At 28.8% G+C, this 20,205-nt stretch overlaps 2 protein-coding genes across 2 annotated transcripts in view; one reads left to right on the top strand and one right to left on the bottom strand.

Moving 5' to 3' along the window:
* The first annotated feature begins 1,551 nt into the window (after window positions 1-1,551).
* Window positions 1,552-7,418, top strand: LOC123302186 (protein phosphatase PHLPP-like protein). Its single transcript, XM_044885021.1, has 4 exons — window positions 1,552-1,665; window positions 2,989-3,105; window positions 4,021-4,174; window positions 4,928-7,418. Exons 1-4 carry the CDS (start codon window positions 1,645-1,647, stop codon window positions 7,399-7,401), a joined length of 2,766 nt encoding a protein of 921 aa, XP_044740956.1. The 5' UTR covers window positions 1,552-1,644; the 3' UTR covers window positions 7,402-7,418.
* An 8,457-nt stretch (window positions 7,419-15,875) lies between these two features.
* The window catches only part of LOC123293181 (sodium/potassium-transporting ATPase subunit beta-2-like), a 56,085-nt gene continuing 51,755 nt past the window's right edge, over window positions 15,876-20,205 (bottom strand). The window contains exons 3-6 of the mRNA XM_044873954.1: window positions 19,320-19,439; window positions 17,526-17,815; window positions 17,284-17,452; window positions 15,876-16,060 (exon numbers count right to left, since the gene is read on the bottom strand). Coding sequence (XP_044729889.1) covers window positions 15,957-16,060; window positions 17,284-17,452; window positions 17,526-17,815; window positions 19,320-19,439 — 683 coding nt within the window. The 3' untranslated portion in view covers window positions 15,876-15,956. The remainder of the gene's footprint in view (window positions 16,061-17,283; window positions 17,453-17,525; window positions 17,816-19,319; window positions 19,440-20,205) is intronic.

Here is a 20,205-nt window from a genome sequence, read left to right as displayed (position 1 = left end):
GCTCTTCAATCATCAATACTTTAACTATAGTCATCTCTGTTCATCAAATGACAGATCTTCGATGAACTCATAATTAAATTAAAATTTTGTTTTTATATCATCTACAACCTTATATTTTTATGGTATTATTATAAACTACAAGATTTTCTAAATATTTTAGATTGTTTTTTATCCCACTCTCCAGATTTTTGATATAAAAATATTCAATTGAAAAGGATAACCTATTTGATTCAGTTTAATCAACGAAGTCAAATTTTAGAGAAATTTCTCAAGAATACATTACCCTTAAATGCATGATATCGTATTATTTTTAGTAAAAAATGTATATTACATATATGTAATACGTAAACATATATGGTCAGTTCCTATAAGTGGAAGGCGTTCGGACTAAGTGAAACAGATAGTGTATCGTTCTCTCACTCTTCCGATCGCATTTGTCAGCTCTGCGCATGTAATACATATTTTAGAGAATTCTCAAGCATGCGCAGTATAGATAAAATGTCTCGAACGAGAGAGAAAACAAATATTGTCGGCACCGTAATGTTTGGACATTCTTTCCCGTACCAACTGCCCATATAGGAGTATATTACATATATGGTATATTAGAGGTCAGTCCATGTCAAATCAATTAGTGGTTGGTATCAGCCTTTTTTGATTAGGATGAATTTTGGTCAGAACTTTTCTTTTATCATGTAACATACATGTGGCATAAGAAAAAAATTAATAAAATTAATAGAGTTCATTCAAAGTTCATTCAAAATTTTGCCATTCTTTCTGATTAAATCTTATTTTTTAAATATTTCGAAAACTATTATGGTTAAATGGGCGGCTTTTTTTTTTAAAGACGATATTTAGAACTATAAAACAAAATTTTTGGAAAAATTTGCCAAAAATAGCTAATTTGTAAAATTTTTGCTCAGTATTTTCTATAATATCTTTAACCAATTTCAAAAGATCCTAAAATTTTCAAAATGGTGTTTTTTCTTTCCAATATTGTGTAAAAAATTAGTTTTTCCAAATTCGAAAATTTATATCTTTTGAAAGAAAGAAAATCCACCTTGAAAATTTTATCTTTTATGATAAAACAATCCTTTACGAAAAATTTAAGCGCTGGTTCGATTCTCTAGGTTTCCCTGATTCGTTCGTAAGTTTTGAAAAACTTACACTTTATGAAAAGTAATTTAGTTCATTTACTTGAAATAAACATTCATGTGCCGATTTCCAAAACTTGGTGATAAATCTGTGCATCAATACCTCTCATTAAAAAAAAATTAAGCAAATCGGTTGGCTAGAACGGCTGGGCGGACTTGTAATAGATCTCATTTGTTTTTTAAATACATAGATAATAGTTACAACAATCTCCCTTGAAAATATTGGTATAATAAGTAACAGGTGTATCCATAGTAACTGTAAAGGTATAATATGTTTAAAAAAAGGGTCCAAAACAAAATAATGCACCCAATTAATAATTTTATTTTATTTAGTAAATGATTTTATGTGATGTCTTATTGTTCTAGTTTAGAAGAATTAAAATTAGATCGCAATGAACTTGTGGAAATACCAGAAGCAGTTAATTTATTGCCAAAATTATCTAATTTACAACTTGCTGAGAACAAAATACATTCATTGCCGGAGTTCATGAAAATGCGGACAACAGTTCTTACTGTAAGTAAATATAAACATTTTTATTAATTTACTAACTTTTATTTGTGGTTCTGCTTGTGGGATTCCAAGCGAAGGAATGCTGAAATTTTTGCCACAGTTAAATATGGTTAACTGTAGCAAATATATAAAAATATTCATCATCATTGATTTATTATCTAGACATAAAAAAGTCCAAAAAAGAAATTTTATTTTTCTTCTATGACTTAATAATAATAATAATAATAAAAATTCGTAGCACAGGAGCTGCGTTAGCTAAGCGAACTCCTTAAGAGATTTAAAAAAAAAATATTATTCTCAAAATCGAATACTGTATTTTTAATTTTTAAAGAATTTTTATTTTTTATTTTAAAATCACAAGAGTAGGTACCTTTTTGCTTAAAACTGGTTACAAAATACTAAAATATTTTTTTTTTTGTTGTACTTTGCGCACTCCCCCACCCCTTGTATTTCTCGCCATTTTTCTCATTAACGAACTTAACTCTATAAAATACCAAAACCATTCTTGACATCAAATTTTATTAAAATCGAATTAAATGGCGGCCGCAGAAATCGACTGAAAAATTGTACCCATAAAGTAACATAACATATGGATATTATGTAAGGTTAGCCATAATGACTGCTAGATGAATTTGGAAAATTTTTGAACTTTGGAATCATTTAGAATTCTGAGGATAGGAATCTGTCCAGAGTGACGAGGCACCCGTGTACCTGCATACAATTTACATTATGCAAACAACTAAATTCTGATTAGTAGCGAAGTGACAGACCTTATTCGTCTTAGTGTTAACTTTTAATTTTTATTGAAAATTTTGGTAGGCTTAATCAGGGAGCTATCAGAATTGGCGGCTCCTTGCCTATAAAAACACTATGTACATCATGGCCGTGACCTTTCAATACGCAAAGGAGGCTATAATACAGATTGCTAGAATGGTATGATTGTGTGAATTATTTACTATTACAAGTATAACAAACTAAATTATACGATAACTGGAATAGAGGTATGATCATCAGGGACAGACCTAGAGTTAAAATAGGAGAAGAAGGTGCAGGGACCGAAGTATCTCCGAAACTGTACAAAAGACATACTAAAGATAATCAAAAGAAGAATGTAGTTTCTTTGCATATTTACAAAAAATATAACTTAGAAAAACATTTTATTAAAAACTTTATGTTATGTTTTTCGTTTTTGCGAATAATGTGATATCACATTATAGCTATGTTACGATTCGCATGGTTACGGATTACTGTACATGGTTATAAATCCGAGCTAGCTTGTGATTTCAGGTATCTATTTCTCTAATTTATTTCCGTTATGTTTAACAGGATTATGGAGATGTCGGTGCAGAATTGGAAGTAGATAAGACTAAGAAGACTACTCTAAGCAAAGTAAATTTAAGAGCCAATCAGTTAAAAGGATGCATCATTTTGGGAAACTATGGCGTATGTATTAAACACAGCTCAGTAATTAAACCAAAAAACTTAACCTAGTGCTGAATACTGTTTTACGGTAGTGGCGTTATATAAGTTCTCTAAGTAGGAGGGGGAGGTGTAATCTTCTCATAAAGTGCCCCCTAAAATAAAAAGCTAGATATTTAAACACCAAATCTTAAAATGAAAAGATTTTTCAAACAAAAATTGTTTAAAATTACAATTCACATACGGAATAACTACCAAACCTTTTTCCAAGTTTCTTTCATATAGTGTAAATTTTAATTTAGATAAATAAATATTCTTCAGATAAATAAATTTTATCCTGTTATCCTGAATTAAAAAAAATTTATTGAAGAAAATATCAGTTGTATTTTTAATTTATCAACTTTAATGTTTATTTCAGAAAGTATAATTTGAAGATTGAAGATTTATTAGTTTTGTCAGAAAGTGTAATTTGAATTTCAGAAAAATTAATTAAATTTTTATTTTATTTGTTAAAGAGCATTCATTATTTTTCTTGAAACTGAAAATTATTAATAATCTAAAATGCAACAGCACAAAATTGATATCGAATCAAAATACGAATCGATGGATACTAAATCTGAAAGACACGTGGTACTTTCTGAACTAAAACTTAACTATATTAAAAGTAAATTTCTAAATTAGCTTGTTAGATTCGGAAATAAACCCATTTCAGTGGACATATGGAAAAGGTACACAATTTAAAATTCCTCTTCATTTTTCGGAAATAAATTATCCTTTGCTAGGAGTTATTCCTAATGTAGTACACCTTTTCAAACAACTTTGGAAATTTCACCCTCCAGAGAGGTTTATTATGGCCACCATTGTAATCAGCACGCGATTTCCATTCATTCATTATTAAAATTGTAGTTATTATCAATAATGACAATGAATCTCTTTCAGAATCTCACACATTTGGATGTCAGCGAAAATAAGATTGAAAATTTAGATTTAAGTGCGTTGGATAAGCTGGAAGTATTACATTGCTCAAGAAATAAGCTTGTAGAATTATCTTTAAATGGAAAATCACTATCATCTATTATTGCTGGAAATAATGGTAAATCTCATTTCTTTATATTTTCATTTTCTTTAAAGGCATGTTCACGGCTGAATAACATCGTAGGTAGATTTATTGTTACACCCCCTTGTGGACGCTGAAGATTTTCAGAAAGGCTTAGAGAAAATTAGGGAGAATTTTCCAGCCAGCGCATTTTAACAGCAGCGAAAAATTATGGTTTTCTAATATGTATTTCGGTACTTCTACTCAAATATTTAAATAGATGACATAAATTGAAAAAATTTTTCCCTGAATAAAAAAACAACAAGTTATTGATTATTGAAGGCTCTTCACTCAAAAAAACGTTGAAAATTAATTAATCTACCAGTAAATTAACTATCGATCCTCTATAGTATGAAACAGTCTCAAAGTTCTTATAAGGACTGCTTAAGTACATTTTTTTTTAATTTTTGTTAATGTATGAAAGAAATTATTGAGAGCCCAATTTTTATTAACTGACTTGAGTATTTAGATCTGTAACTAGAAATCAAAATATTTTTGCATTAAGTAATCGAGTTTAGTCAAAATATTCACTCAGTGGCGTATCAAGAAAGGGTGGATAATTTGATTACAACTGCGACGATCCATTTGCACTAAATAATTTGTATGTCTGCATGTTGCGAGCTGGTTTATTTGCATTCTTAGAAAAGATATAAGGTCAAAATAAATTCATTTTTATCTCGAATTTTATCAACGTGAACGTGTCTTAACTTACCTATATTACCTCGAATAATAATGTATGAATATTTTTAGAACTGAAGAAAATCAACATAAATCCCTCACCAATCAATTTACAACATATCGATTTATCCCATAATTCATTGGGCCATCTACCAGCCTGGTTGAGTCGTTGTTCGAATTTACGAAGTTTATTTGCAAGTCATAATTTATTAGCAAGTCTACCAGAACATTTATTTTCTAATGAACAATCAAGTTTAAGGACGTTACAGTTAGGGTATAATAAACTTACATCGTTACCACCATTGCCACGGCAATTATACATACAAGAATTGTTTTTACAACATAACAGTCTTGGCTCTTTGCCTGATAACTTTTTCATTGCATTTAATCAAATTTGTGTATTAAATTTATCAAATAATCGGCTATGCCAGTTGCCATTTATGAATATACGCTGCATGTCACTCGAGAAATTATATTTAACAGCCAATTGTTTAAACGATGAATCTTTGGCAATGTTACGGAAGTGTAACAATTTGAAAGTGTTACATGCCGCTTACAATTGTTTTAACAATTTACCTGAAAGCTGTGTACAAAACTGGAGTCAAATTGAAGAATTAGTATTGTCAGGCAATTCCATACAAAGTATACCAGACAATATTACATTGTTATCCAACTTAACGACTTTGCGATTACATTCGAATAATTTACAAAATTGTCCAATGCTAGCAAAGCTACCATCTTTGAAAGTTTTAGACCTTGCACATAATCAATTAGATCGAATTAATCTGGATACATTAGTACCACAACAATTACAATTTTTGGATTTATCATGTAATTCCAAATTACATGTGGATTCCGATCAATTTCATAACTATCGAACCCAACGTCCTATGAGTTTAGTTGATGTTTCTGGACAAAATCGTACAAGTCTACCATCAACACCAAAGCCATTTTTTGAAGGTGGGGGTGATTCAATTTTGGAACCACCGTGGAAAGTTGGATTTTCAGAAACTGCTGGCAATAAAGCTAAATTATACATTTCACAATTAAGATTGCCATTATTTTGTAATACAGAAGGTTTATTTGGAATTTTTGATGGTGAAAATAATAATTCGATTCCACATGTTCTCGAGAAAACAATTCCCAGGATTTTATTAGAAGAACGTACAATGAAAGAAACGGCTGGTGAATACATGAAGTATACAATGTTATCAGCTCATCGTGAGTTACGAGAAAAAGGACAAAAGCACGGAGTTTGTGCAACAGTAGTACATATTTCTCGAACTAAAGCCACATCAGAAACATTTATTCCTAGTGCACGACGATTTGTTTTACGAGTGGCTAGTGTTGGATTAGCAAAAGTTGTATTATATCGTCGAACTGGAGCTGTTTGTTTAACTCCAACTTCACCCAAACGTCAACTTGGTTATAGTTCACAGTTTCCTTTGGTTGTTCCTGACCCAGAAGTAGCAGAAATTAATTTAGACGAAGATGACGAATTTATAATTATAGCAAATAAGCATATCTGGGAAGTAATAAGTATTGAAACTGCTGCAGAGGAAGTTCGAGCACAAAGTAATGCAATTCTAGCGGCAAAACGATTACAAGATTTAGCCCAAAGCTATGGTGCTGAAGAAAATTTGAGTGTGATAGTGGTGCGTTTTCAATTAGCTGGATCTGGTGTCGATCAATTAATGCGGGAACTTCGTCACACAATTAGAAGAAATAAACATGCGTGTGAAGTTGTGAATTGTGAAACGGATATTTGTCAATGTAGTTGTTGTTGTGATCCCCAAAGAATAGCTTGTGTACACTGTGCACAAATACCACCTTCTAAACGTAGCAGTAGTGGTGATCGATCATCACCAAGTGGGCAAAGTGATCAAGCTTCAAGTGAATTAACAGTTTCGTCTAAATCAGTACAAAGATTAAATAATACAAATACAATATTAAACCGATCAAATTTCGAAATGGCACCAAGAAAATTATCATCGGAACGACGTAGTTATCGGGGAGTTGCCAAAGCTGTACGTGCACGAGTTATTGAAGAAAAGGAACGTCCAAATAGCTATAATCGAGACAATCAGGATCAAAGTGATTCAGGTTTACCAGATGAACAATATAAATGCTGGGAATACATGTTGGAACAAAATACTCAACTTCTATTTGATAAGGAATTAAATACATTGTCGCGTGGTTTTAAACGTAACCCCAGAGGTCGTTTATCGAACATTTCATTATCAAGAAGCAGTCCACATTTGGCTAGTGATGCTGGTGGTTGTACAGGCTCTATTGCACCTTTTTTATCTAAACATTTTGGCAGTGCTAGATCTTTTAATCCATTAGTGACAAAATCACAAACACGTATTGGTACCTATTTAAATGGCGGTCCTCATGCCGCATATTTTGGCAGTTTACAAAGATTAATGCCCTACAATTTAGAATATGATTTTGCTGTTATGCAAGAACGTGGAGCTAATCTTGATTCGTTAGATTATGACAGTCGAATGCAGCAATACTGGGGAGTTGCTACCACCGAATTATAAATTAAGTTTTATGACATCGAAACATATTTTTGTACATATTTTAATAATTTTAGAATAAAATATTTTTTCAGAATTATTATATTTATTTTTTACGTAGTGTTTCATTTGGTCGAATCAATAAGAGTTGTCTAATTAATATTATTGATTCGATTATATTTTACATATATTAAATGACAAATTGTTTTCTAAAGATGAATTTCCAGCAGCTGGTATTGCAGTTCAATGCGGCTAAAAGTTGTAAGAATATAATGAAAAAAAAAGATTCGGCAAAGAATAAAAATTTTTTATTATTTTTAGTAGTAAAAATTATCTTTGTGGATACTAGGTATCCTGTTAATACTATCAAATCACGTGTCAAAAACTGTGGTCATGGGAAAAAGATCAAACAGTATTTCCTTTTTTATATCAAAGATCGCTTCACAGCTTTATCATAAAACAATATTTTTGTAAACGTTTCCCCCGTACACGTGCTGTCCCACCAAACTACAGACACAGCAATAAGGAGTATTCTTCGTCCCGATCTGGTGGTCCTAGATGAAATAGTAAGGAAGTTAAAATTACAGGCACTTTTACGCCACTTGAGGGTGTCCCCGGATGTCTTAGAGGTTGCTCGGCAGCAATATATAATTGCTGAGTTAACCTCGAGTGGGGTGTAGGGTCTTATGGATGCATTTTGGTCATTGGTTTGCTTAAAGCAAGGGTAGCTCAGAACAACAAGCTTTTTGAGACTTTAGGAATAGCCCCAAAATATATTCATCCATTGTACCATTGGGCGTCGGATACGACCCACTAGTCACTAGGCATATTCATAGAATATCTGATTAAACAGACAGTACCGTGATCACTCCCTTTGACCTTGTACAAGGATACCGGGTGAAAAATCTTTGTAAATTGTGGTAAGACACTGGTATTCTAATAGACAAGCCTATGCTAAAACATTTCGGGGAAATGATCCACCAGAAATCATGTTAAAAAAGATGCTGCTATATGTAAAATAAGTTTAAGCACTATGGTGTCAGTTTTGTGCGGTACAGGTAAGTACCGGAGAGAAAATGAATATTTAACCCCTTGATGTCTCACCCCTGCACCAGAAAACATGTACGGCGTTGCTGGATATTAACTCTGCATAAGTATTCGAAGCGAATTACATAAATGCCGTACATAATTAATTCCGGTACCGGTACTATTCATATGGAAGTAATATATATATACAAATAAATTTACTTCATAACGCAGAAATCGTGTATTATAAATTTCAACATCGGTATAAATCGGAAATATGAATCAAGACAACGCGTGTTATGTGTTTCTCAATCGAAAACATAAAAAATTGTTGGCTTACTAACTTACTTACTTACTATGTTTGCGACTCTCAATTTAGGGGAAAGATATGAATCGAAATAATTTTGTTATAAATAAGAAACAACATTTTCTAACTTAAATCTCGTTACGGGATACATGGTTCCTTTTAAAGGAATAATTAATACATCATCACAAAATGAATCACTGAATTAGAAGCCCTAAATAATTAACCGATCGATAAAGAAATTCTTCATTCAGGCGAATAATGTTTTGGGATACAAAAATTTCGTAATTATATAATTAGGAAACTATTCGAAACTATGAAGATGTATAATACTGATATCGTCAGTGTAATACCAAAAGGTATGTCCAAATTTCAAGTTCACTTTTAATTGTTTATATTTATGCTATTTTTCATTCCCCATGAATTTTTATGATCGCTTACGAAATATAGTAGACCACTAACTGATCTACGGTGCTTTTAGGCGATCGAGGGAAAAATCGTAAATACAGTCAATAAAAAAATCCTAATTCGAGCTTTTGGAATTACAAAGATGATATGAATCATTCCATGATAAATGATATTGTGAGTTAAAAATTCAATACCATACTCTTCGGCTAATTGGAATCTTATTTAATGAAATTCACTCTAAAATTTAACGTACATAAATCAAAATCGAAAAACAATTACCATAACTTTTCTTTTTTTTGACTTAACTATTTATTGGCCTGTACTGTATTAACATTGCAAACTACAGCAAACGATTATTGACAATTTATTTTTCATATTGAATGTATGTTAGACTAAACACTGTAGTGTCATAGTGTTTTGCAATCTGATTCGTCGGTGTAACGTCCGGAACGAAAAAAGATAGATGGAACAATTTCGCTAATTCTTCTTTTGTTGTGTTAATTATTGTCCGAAAAAGGTTTGCGTGAAAGAAAAAATTAAAGAAGTTGAGTGGAACATTAAAAAATTGAAGAAACATTATTAAATGCAAAAAATGGTGGAAACGCATTACATTACATCTTCATAGGTACTATGTATTTATTTGCGCTCCCTCCATATTTATCTAGAATTGTGAATAAGTATTTGAATAGTATTGAGGTATAATTTATTATTATTCCGGCATTGTGAATAGAATAGAATTGGAGCTGCAGGTTAGTTCAGATTAATAATCGCTGATCAATAGTTACAATTAAATAAGTAGGTCAAATAAAGTTCCCCGGGTCATGTAGCATTTGCAATGTCAATAAATAAATCGCAAGAGCAATCGCTAAGTATTTGTGGCATCAATATTGATTCATGCTTTTCACATGGCCAATTGTATGTCGCCTGTTCCCGTGTTGGCATACCAACAAACCAATTCATATACGCACCAGAAAATAAAACGAAGAATTTTGGGCATTGCAGAGCTTTTAATAAACACTATGTTTTTGAATATTTTTTTTAATTAATGATACCAATTCGAATTCAATATTCATAGAAAAGACAGGATATCGTCGATTCGGTTAAATAGTACTATATAAATTTCAATTTAACAGTTCTTTATTTTTACATGTTATCTGAGCATTGACGTTAGAGTTACATAGACTGGATGTCAAACGATTTTGCTTAGGTCAAATCCATTGTAGATTCGTAAGAAAAAATGTAAAGTGAGTGAGTTTAAGTCAAAAGGCGAAAAAGTTCAGTGAAATCACGATGTTTTATGTAAAAAATTTTGAGATATAAAAATTTAATATTGAATGTATATTTTTTTTGATAAATGTCCTTATTTAGTGTATATTCTTTTGATAAATGTCCCTATATTCTTTTGATAAATGTATATTTTTATAAATGTCCCTAGCTGACCTAAACAATTATCTCAGATGTGGGAACGTTTCTCACTGTATGAAAGGCAATGCTTAGTCTTTGTACTCTAAAGTCAATATATCACATATCATCAAAATGGCCGACGAGACGGCGTTTAAGTAAAATTAATTAACAAGTGATATGGAGGCGTACGCATTAACAAAAGAGTGGATTTTTTTGTTTTTTGTTTTTCATTTTATTATAAACAAAGTTGAAATTTCTTCTTGGATCAATCAATTAGAGCTCTAAACAGCATACATTTAATTTAATCCTACAAAAATTGTAATAAGCCCATAGAAAAGCTTTTCTGGATGAGAAAATATTTTCCAGTTTTTTGGCCCATTGTAAACAAAAAAGTTCGCTTGCAATTGTTTTGTTAAAACCATTAATCAAAAAGTTGATTAAGTTTCAAAAATTCGCCTTTATTACGTGTAATCATTTTGAGGTAATTTAAAAAAAATTATAAAATTCCGTGTACCTAAAAATTTATGGTAAATAAGTAAAGAACCAAAATTAAATAAAACATCAAACCGTAGAACCACTATGGAAATTTTTATTGATTTCTTTTTAAAAATGTTACATTTAAGCATTATAATGAGAATTCATGAAACACAAGTAAAGATTTTTGTTTTATGGATGCAAATAACAAATAATTGGTTGATTTAAATTTAATGCGCAAGTTGATTTTTGTATACTTTTTTTTTAATTCAAGTTTTAAATGTGAGCATGAATGCAGTTTTAATATATTAATTTTAATTAATAATAATTTAATTATACTTATAATAATTAACAATATAACTAATAATAAAATAAACGAAAATTTTATTATTTTTAAATTGTTTATGAAGTTTTATAAAAAACGAAATGACCAAATTATGAAGAATTGATAAAAAACTGTTTGTTCTAAAAATCCATTTTAAATTGTGTTTGATTTAACAAAGAACTATATAGAAATCTATGGATTACAAGGGCAATGGAATGATGACTATTTTCTTTATTTATATCCCAAATATATTAGTGAAAAAATTTTATGCAAATTTAATTTTTAGGAACATAAATATTAAATTTGTGTTAGTGTTTTTCTTGGAAAAGTTTCCCTAGGCGATTCAAGGTAAACTGTAAAAAACATCAAACTTACGAAATTCACAGTTTCCTTTTCCTTACCTTTTTTGTTGTTATATTCTGACATACGGAAAAATTTTCTATCAAAACTGAAAATAAATCCGCATAACAGTTATTAAATTTTTACATTTACTAAAAATTTGGAAAAATTTTATAAACTCGGAATAACTTTTAAATTGACCTAAAAAGTCAGAGTTATTCCAAGATTTCGAACTCTTCCATTACAGAAGTGTTAATATAGTATGGATAAAAGTTTTTACTCTTCTCGCTTAAGGTATGTTGAAGAAAGACTAAGTTACGTTTGTCTTATAAAAAATTTATATGGTATCTTATATACCTTATGTTTCAACATACCATTAGTCAGAGTAGTAAAAACTTTTATTTATGCTATATTAACTCTGAATTACTCTTCTGAGAGAGTCTAAAATCTGGCTATAAAAGTTATTTTCAGTTTATAAGACTTTTAAGAAAAAGTAAAATTTTAAGAACTGTTATCGGACTTATTTTCAGTTTTGACAGATAAATTTAGGGTAGGTATATTGATGACACAATGGTAGGTATATTGATAGATTGAATCAACGAAATATTCCCAGCATTATTAATGTTACTATTATTGCAGTTTTTCGATTTTGACAGAGTAGATCGAAAATAAAACTTAAAAGAAATTACAAAACGTTATTGGTAAGTATTCGATCTATGTGGCAATAAATCGTATTTTGCCGTAATAATTTAACCAAAATATTTTCACTAACATAAGTAATATATGGCTAAATATAATGAAGTAAACAGAGATATTTATTCAAGATAGTGAATTGTTTGTTGTAAGAACATAAAATTATTTGTTTTCGTATAAATATCTCTGTGCCAATCTGTATTTATTATATACTTTTTGTTTGTATATTTTATCTCTACTGTAGCAGCGTCGAATGGCGCGGACATTCAATATTTAACATTGAAATAATCCGGAGCTTAATTTATTATAATGTAGCCACAGCTCTTTGATATGCTCGATGCATCCGTCAAAAACATTAATATATACACAAATATTTAACAAAAATCTCCTGTGTGTGCTAAATTAGATGGCGGTTTTTTTTGCAAATTAAATAAGAGGGGATATATTTAATAAATATTTATTTATATATATTAATGCATATTATTTGTTTAAGTAGTTTTTTTTTTGGTATTTCCCTACAATAGCATTTAACTTGTGACTTTTAAGTACTTTACTTAATCTCTGTTTATTTTTAAGATCACCTAAATTTCTTTTATTATTTATACTAAACTATTGAAATTACAGATAACACTTAATTTTAATTTCTATTATTTTTTTTTTTTAATAATAACAATTTTAAATATTTTTTTTGCAATAATTTTTTTCCTTCACGTTTTTAAAAACTAGCGTTTTAATAACAGTGCTTAACATATTTTTTTTATTTAAATTTTAATATCGATTATTATTATTACATAATGCTTTTGTTTTGCGAAATGATAACAAACAAAACGAAAAATTTTTTTTTGTGAAATTAAATATTATTATTTTTAATACAGATACTGCATCCATATTTTGTTCTTTCAAAAATTTACAAAAAAACCATTGCTAATTGTAGTTAATTTTTTGCATTCCTTTGTCTTTTTTGAAACAAATTTGATTTATAAAAATTTAAACACAATTCTGAAAAAATCACAATATAAATAGTACTCAGAGTATTTCGAGAATTTTTTTTCAAATTATTATATTTTGAGTACAAAATTGTGATTTTAATAATTGCACTGGATACCAGCGCATTTAAAAAAAAAATGTATATTTGAGCTATTTGAGGCATTTGAAAAAATTGACAAATGTTTATCATAACGATATACACGTACGTCATTCGATTTTTTTTTTTGGGAAAGGTATTTTTTGGTTTCGAACACACTTTAAAATTAAAACTGTGCGCAGAAAATAAAAAATTTCTGTAAAGAAGAAGGCACACCATTTTAACTGAAAAACTGAAAGATTGTTTTTATAATTTGTGTGTGTTTTTTTTAAAAATCAAACTTTACAACTTTTGTTTTATACAATTAGTAATAGTTCTGTATTATATTCAATAGATAGAGTTAGTAGTGGAGAATATATGTTGGTATGCATGTCAAAAAATATTGGATCCATAGTGATTTTAAAATAGATATTCATATAATACAACGGATTTGTCTTATTACCGTCTTTTTTTCATGATAGCCTTAACAAAATTTGAGAGAAGTAATAAATTTTTTTTCTCTTTTTTTTTCTTTAATTATTATTATTATATGCATATTCAAAGATTATATTTTATATTTACAAAAACCAATATTTTTAGACATGCAACGTAAGTATTTAAATTTCTTATTAGCGAAATAAATAAATTAAAATGAAAAAATTTATGTACTTAAATTTTTTATTTATATACTTTGTTATTATAAACGCGTTTTTTTTAAATTCATATTATCGAACAACAAAATATAATATCAATTAATTTATAATATATATATATACAGAACTTAAATTTATATTTTTTAAATATCTCCTACTTTTTATAATTCATGTTTTTTTTTTGTTTTGTGTTTACACAATTTCGCTTCTATCACAACAAAAAAAGAGTTAAGTGTATGCAACCATTAATTTTGTCAAGCATTTAAGTTTTTTTATCTTTATAATATTTATATTGACAAAATCATGATTTAACAAACAAGTGCACTACATACGCGCAAAAACAACTTATTTTTAGTAGTTTTTATGTATAGTTTTTTAGTTTTCTGTACCTATAAACTCGTGTATACGTTGCGCTAAAAATAATGCGTTCGTAATTGCTGCGTTTTTTTTTTATACACAAAAAATCCGTTATATTTTAATTTAAAAAAAATGTATCCTATTTTTTTTTACTATTTATTTAATTATTTTTAGCCTCTGAACAGGAGTACTTAAATCAATTTTTATTAAAAATATACCTTACAATATTATTTATTAATATTTAAACAGTTTGGTCACAATAAAGTCCCCAATTCGTATAAAAAATAAAATACATTTTTAATTATTTTTAAAATATAACCTGTGTTTTTTTTAAACGATCTGTAAACTTTGGTTCGAAAACACTTGATTTGATTGTTTTATAAACAAATCGTTTGAAACATTAAATTAAATGTGAATTTTCTATTAATGCAAAGTTTAATTTTTTTTAATATCTACACAATTGTTTCTCGCATCAAGCCCGCCAATAAACTAAGTTAGAAGATTTAGAGAACTTTTGAGCAGCCAATTTTTTGTCATAGTTTTGTAATAGCTGGAATGTAACGTACGTCTAAACAAAGCGGACTTGTATTTTTTTTTAAGTTGAAAGTAAACGCTTTTAAATAGTTTTTTATTTAAATTCGTTTTACCTTGTCATTACACAAACTACATTATTTTGATTGAATTATTAGGACTATAAAAATGCAACGTGGCAGATGTTTTGTTTTTTGTTTTTTTTTTTTTTAAATTATTTATTTTATTTTTTTTTGTCTTCACTACTGTACTTACATTCAAAACTATCTTTGTTAAAATTTAATAATAACTACAGTTACCATCACCCAGGTTGGACTCCATTTTTGTTTTAAATAATTTCACATATTTTTTAAATTATTATTTTAAAGATTATTTTAAAATTACTATCTACACAACGGAACCATCTTCTTTTTTGTTAAATATTTTATTTATTTATTCATTTATATATTTATTTGTCTCAATTAAAAAATATAAACAAAAAAAATTATTATTCAATAAATATACATTGCTATAATATGTAATGTAACAGCATTTAAAAAATTATAACATTTTAAAGGCTAGTTTTTAAATGTATTATTTTAAATTGAAATATAATTCTTGAAACATTTCAAGAATTCATGTTATTATATAATAATATATATTAGTTTTATATAAATAATTTGTTATATATCATAATTAGTATTAATTATTTAATTACATATTATAACATTTTTGTCATAATTTTTTACATGCTGTGGCCAGTCCATTTTTTTTAAATAAATAAAACATTTTTTTCGATGGTTACATTCATAAATTAAATTTTCGGTGTGTATTTTTTTTTATGTTTTTTTAATTTTCGTTAATATTTTTTAAAGTATTTTATGTTTTTTATGGTTTCATTTTTTTTTTTTTAGTTAAGTGTGTATTTTGTGAAATTGGTGGCAGTTTGGTGAGCCCGTGTGCGCGGCATAGTGAAGTTTCAACGGTGAAACTTTTTTTCATAAAAAAAAGTAATCACCGTATTTAATCCACCATTAATTCGAAATGTACCGAGCCGCGTCGCTCAGTGCGGTCGTGTTTGATATTATTAGCCCAAGCCTTACATTCGATGTTAATCAATACTCCAGCTAAAATAATAAATTTTACGTTAATTATTTGAACCAATCATTTTTATATAGGATAGCCCATTTTAAACGAACCTTGCATTTAATTGGATTTCATTTTTTTACATTCACATTTTATATTGTACTAACCATATTAATTGTGCACTTTAAAAAAACAAATGTGCGGTTAATTCATGCGAATTTGTTGGATTTAAGAAAAATAGACCAACAAATTTCTGTAATAGTGTCACTTTTTTGAACGCAAGGGCTAAAAAGTTTAGAACCCAACCAACTCCTCTATAGTCGGCAAATTCAACCCAACCAACTTGTAATTACAACAAAATTCGGGGTCTATAAAATTGGTGTCATTATATAGAGTGTTTTTTCTAACTTGACATTTGCAAAAAAATAAAATATAAATCGGATTGGAAAAATGGTTTCCAATAAAAGTTTGATCATTTGAAAAGATCGATCATTTCCAAATGCATGATTATTTTTGGATGGATAGGTTTTTAAAAAGATAACTTTTGTCTGAAAAAAATTTTTTGTATGTATGTTTTCTGTGATCTGAGCAAAAAGTAATAGAAATTTTCATTGATTTTTTATGAGAGAACTGTTGTTTTCAAGAAAATAGGATGTGAAGAAGTATTTTTTATAAGATGAATGGATACGGAACGGTGAATGGATACTCAGTCTCTTAAAATAATTGAGGAGCTGATAAATAAAATTTTCAACGAAAAAGGTGGTAAAACACATATATTGAGTCACAGTGGGACCTATGGCCTAAATGTATCTCTCGTGGACAGCCAATATACCTAACCTATCCTTCCTATCGTATGCGGGTAATTTTAGACATTCCTTTTTGCCATATCATTAACTGATCCAATTGATTCGATTTACACCACCAAACTTTTGATGGAGCTCTAATTTGGAAATTTGGAGCCACTGAAATAATTTTAACGTTATTTTGGCAGTGGAATTACGATCAATGCGATCTTTTATAGAATATGATACCAGCGATAAATGGTAAACTCTTAACCAGCAAAATAACAAAAATGACAGGAAAATAAAAATGGCATCATTGTTAAACTAACGTTTACTATACCGCCATCATGAATAGTGGCACATATGATTGCTTCTTTCTAATCTAACAAGTTTTGTAAGAAACTTTTATTTGGAGCTTCAACCTTGTCCATATAAATTACTGGTTTGTTTAAAATGGATCATAACTGTATATAATAACTTACGTTTAGGTCTTTCGAAAAAGACAGCTACCAATGGACTAAGATATCCTTCATCATTTTTGAATGGGAAGAAATAACCAGGGAAACCACGTTTTGGGAAATACTGGATTGGACCAATATTTTCAATATCAGCTGGATTTTCGCCTTCACAACTGACCCACACTGTGTTAATCTATCAAAATAAATTTTTGGATTTATGCCAATTGATGAACAATGTTATTCAATTTTACAATATAAATACTTACGAATTTTGGATTACGATTGGTTTCTAATTGAATATGTTGTTTTAATTCAGCAGGCATTTTGCTTGGTAAATTATTTGTATCGTTGTAGTATTGTGGTTTCCAACCATAAATTTTGTTGAGCTTTAAAAATATACATGGAGCACTATCAGGATATTTATAATCATTGCTAGGTATACATGGTGACCATTTTGTTGGATCAACTGCACATGTTTCTCCTTCACCTGGGAAACGATCGTAGTCGCAATGGATTTTATTTCCTTGTCCTGCCTGCATGCTAGTAGATTTGTACACTAAAAAGGTCAAAATATTATCAATATCATCAATTTCCTTCATTTTAATCGAGATGTTTGCTTGTTTTATACAGGATGTTCTATTATTGACTGCAGAACTTTCGCTTCGTGAATAAGCTAAGATAAAAAAGAAGAAAATGTTCTTTACCAAATTTGGATCTGAGGCCTAGTTTACGAGATAATTATCTTACTCTTCTTATAATCAATTAATAAAAAATACATTTCTCAAAATCAAATTCATCTAATAAGACAGTACTTAAACAGAGGATGTGTTTTATCATAGTAGAAGGAGTGTCTAAATGCAAAATTACTACAAAACAACTCTATTTGGCTATTTATATTATTAAAAAACTAACCCATAAAAACTTAGTATTATTACACTCTGTTTCTTTGTAAATTAATTTTTGTACGCAACCTATCGTGCGACTATCACATACCTTAAGCATCTTTTTGAACAAAATGGACCATAGTCCGCTAAGACACAAATATTCACAGACAAACAACACTTGTATATTAGGTATGTTAAAGTTGTAAGTTGATGTATAAAATTTTGTTTTAGAGTTTTTTTTGTAGTAATTTTACATTTAGGCACTCCTTCCACTATGATAAAAAACATCTCTATTTAAGGAGTGTTTTATTGTATGAGTTTGATTTTGAGGAATGTATTTTTTAATAATTGATTATAATAAAAGTGGGATAATTACCTCGTAAATTAGGCCTCACATCCAAATTTGGTAAAGAAAATTTTTTATTTTTTTTCTTAGCTTATTCAGGAAACAAAAGTTCTGCTATCAATAATAGAATACCCTGTATACGCTCAATCATAGCTTTTTCAATTCTGAAATGAACAACAAACAACAAAATTCCATGTGTTAATAATGCTTTGATATTCGCTAGAGATTTAGACTTTCCTGCGATTTGTTAATATTAGCACTAATAATACAGTACTATTAAGAATGATTCAATAATGCGTCACAATAAATGACTACAAAAACCACAAGAGCAATAAACTTATAGCTCTTTTGAATTTGTTACACGATATGTTCGATTAAAAATACGTATTTTTATTTACCCGTCTAATTTTCTAAAAATCATATGTTAGGATTGATTTGATCCTCCTAAATAAATCTTGAGCAAACTTTATTAAATGAAACGTATTAAATGGGTATTAAACCACAGATATTGAAGGGTAAACTCCAATAATATCTAAATAATGTATAAATAAAAGTTCCCTTAATACGTCGCCCATAAAAAAATAAGTGTGACTTTCATCATTATTTGAAATATTGTCTGATGTATTTTGTTCCGGTGTGGTGCACTGAATGCAATATTACGTGTAAATTTATCTACCATTGACAATGTTCTTATATCCACGCAACGCAGTACCATTTTGCAAAAAGGGCGCGTATTTTTTTCCCATTTTACAACAGGTATAAAATACATACGAATAATGTTGAATAATTGTAACGTAATTTTATATTTAACTAATTAACTGTACTCTTACCTTCTAAGAAATCGTCCAATTTTTGTGTCCATGACTTATAATTTTCTTTATCACTTGCTTTATACCAAATTAGTGTACTCTCTACGTTGCTATCTGAAGGCATAGGCCGGAACCCTAGGCCTATAAAAAATCATTGAGTAAATTTTATACTATATTAGTTTCGTATCAAAATTGCGAAAATAAAAATATCAAAATGTAATTTTTTAAATTGGAATGTTAATTGGAAAAAACTAAAGGAACTTCCCCCATAAGTGTTCTAAGGTATATGGTGAGCTTTATTAAAGCTTAGGAACTTAAACGACATTCATAATGTATATATATATATGTGATTTTTTTAAATTTTGATACCACTAAACGTGTACGAATTTGTAGTTTTGGCATATGGAACAAGTTGTGTAACAAGATGTTAACCACCTATAGAACATAATTTTTTATTTTCTATCGTTCAAGACTTAATGACGACGCGACTGACTTTGGAAGAAAAAAGGAAAGTAGCGGATTTTGCCTTCCGAGCAGCTACCTTTCTTCTCTTTTACAAAGAGACAGGTTGCCATTGTATATACTATTTATAATTGGTAACATTCTACTGAAAAATAGTTCCGTAGCTTAAGGCCAAAAACAAAATCTTAATGATAAATTTACACAGAAAACGATGGTCCGACTAGTGTCACGCGATTAGAACCAGAAATAAGAAAGTTTGATTATTGTTTGAAAAATCTATGGTTCAATATATTTCTTCGACACTACGCGATTACTAATAGAATTGGCCGCTACCTCTATGAAATTATAATTAAACCATAGATTTTGCAATTATCTTTGTGTGTGAATGAATTAAATAAAATTGAAATAAAAAGTCCTAAATAACTTTCTTCTTACGCGAATATTG

The sequence above is a fragment of the Chrysoperla carnea genome, chromosome 1 (genome assembly GCF_905475395.1).
Source record: "Chrysoperla carnea chromosome 1, inChrCarn1.1, whole genome shotgun sequence".
Classification (NCBI taxonomy): Eukaryota; Metazoa; Arthropoda; class Insecta; order Neuroptera; family Chrysopidae; genus Chrysoperla; species Chrysoperla carnea.
The sequence above is the reverse complement of the archived record's forward strand: the minus strand, read 5'-3'. Positions and strand labels throughout refer to the sequence as shown.

Bases quoted from the DNA above. Each gene is read 5' to 3' on its own strand.
- LOC123302186 (XM_044885021.1), top strand. From the start codon at position 1,645: ATGCGGACAACAGTTCTTACT. The intron at 1,666-2,988 runs GTAAGTAAATAT...TATGTTTAACAG, and splicing joins TGCGGACAACAGTTCTTACT to GATTATGGAGATGTCGGTGC. The intron at 4,175-4,927 runs GTAAATCTCATT...GAATATTTTTAG, and splicing joins TATTATTGCTGGAAATAATG to AACTGAAGAAAATCAACATA.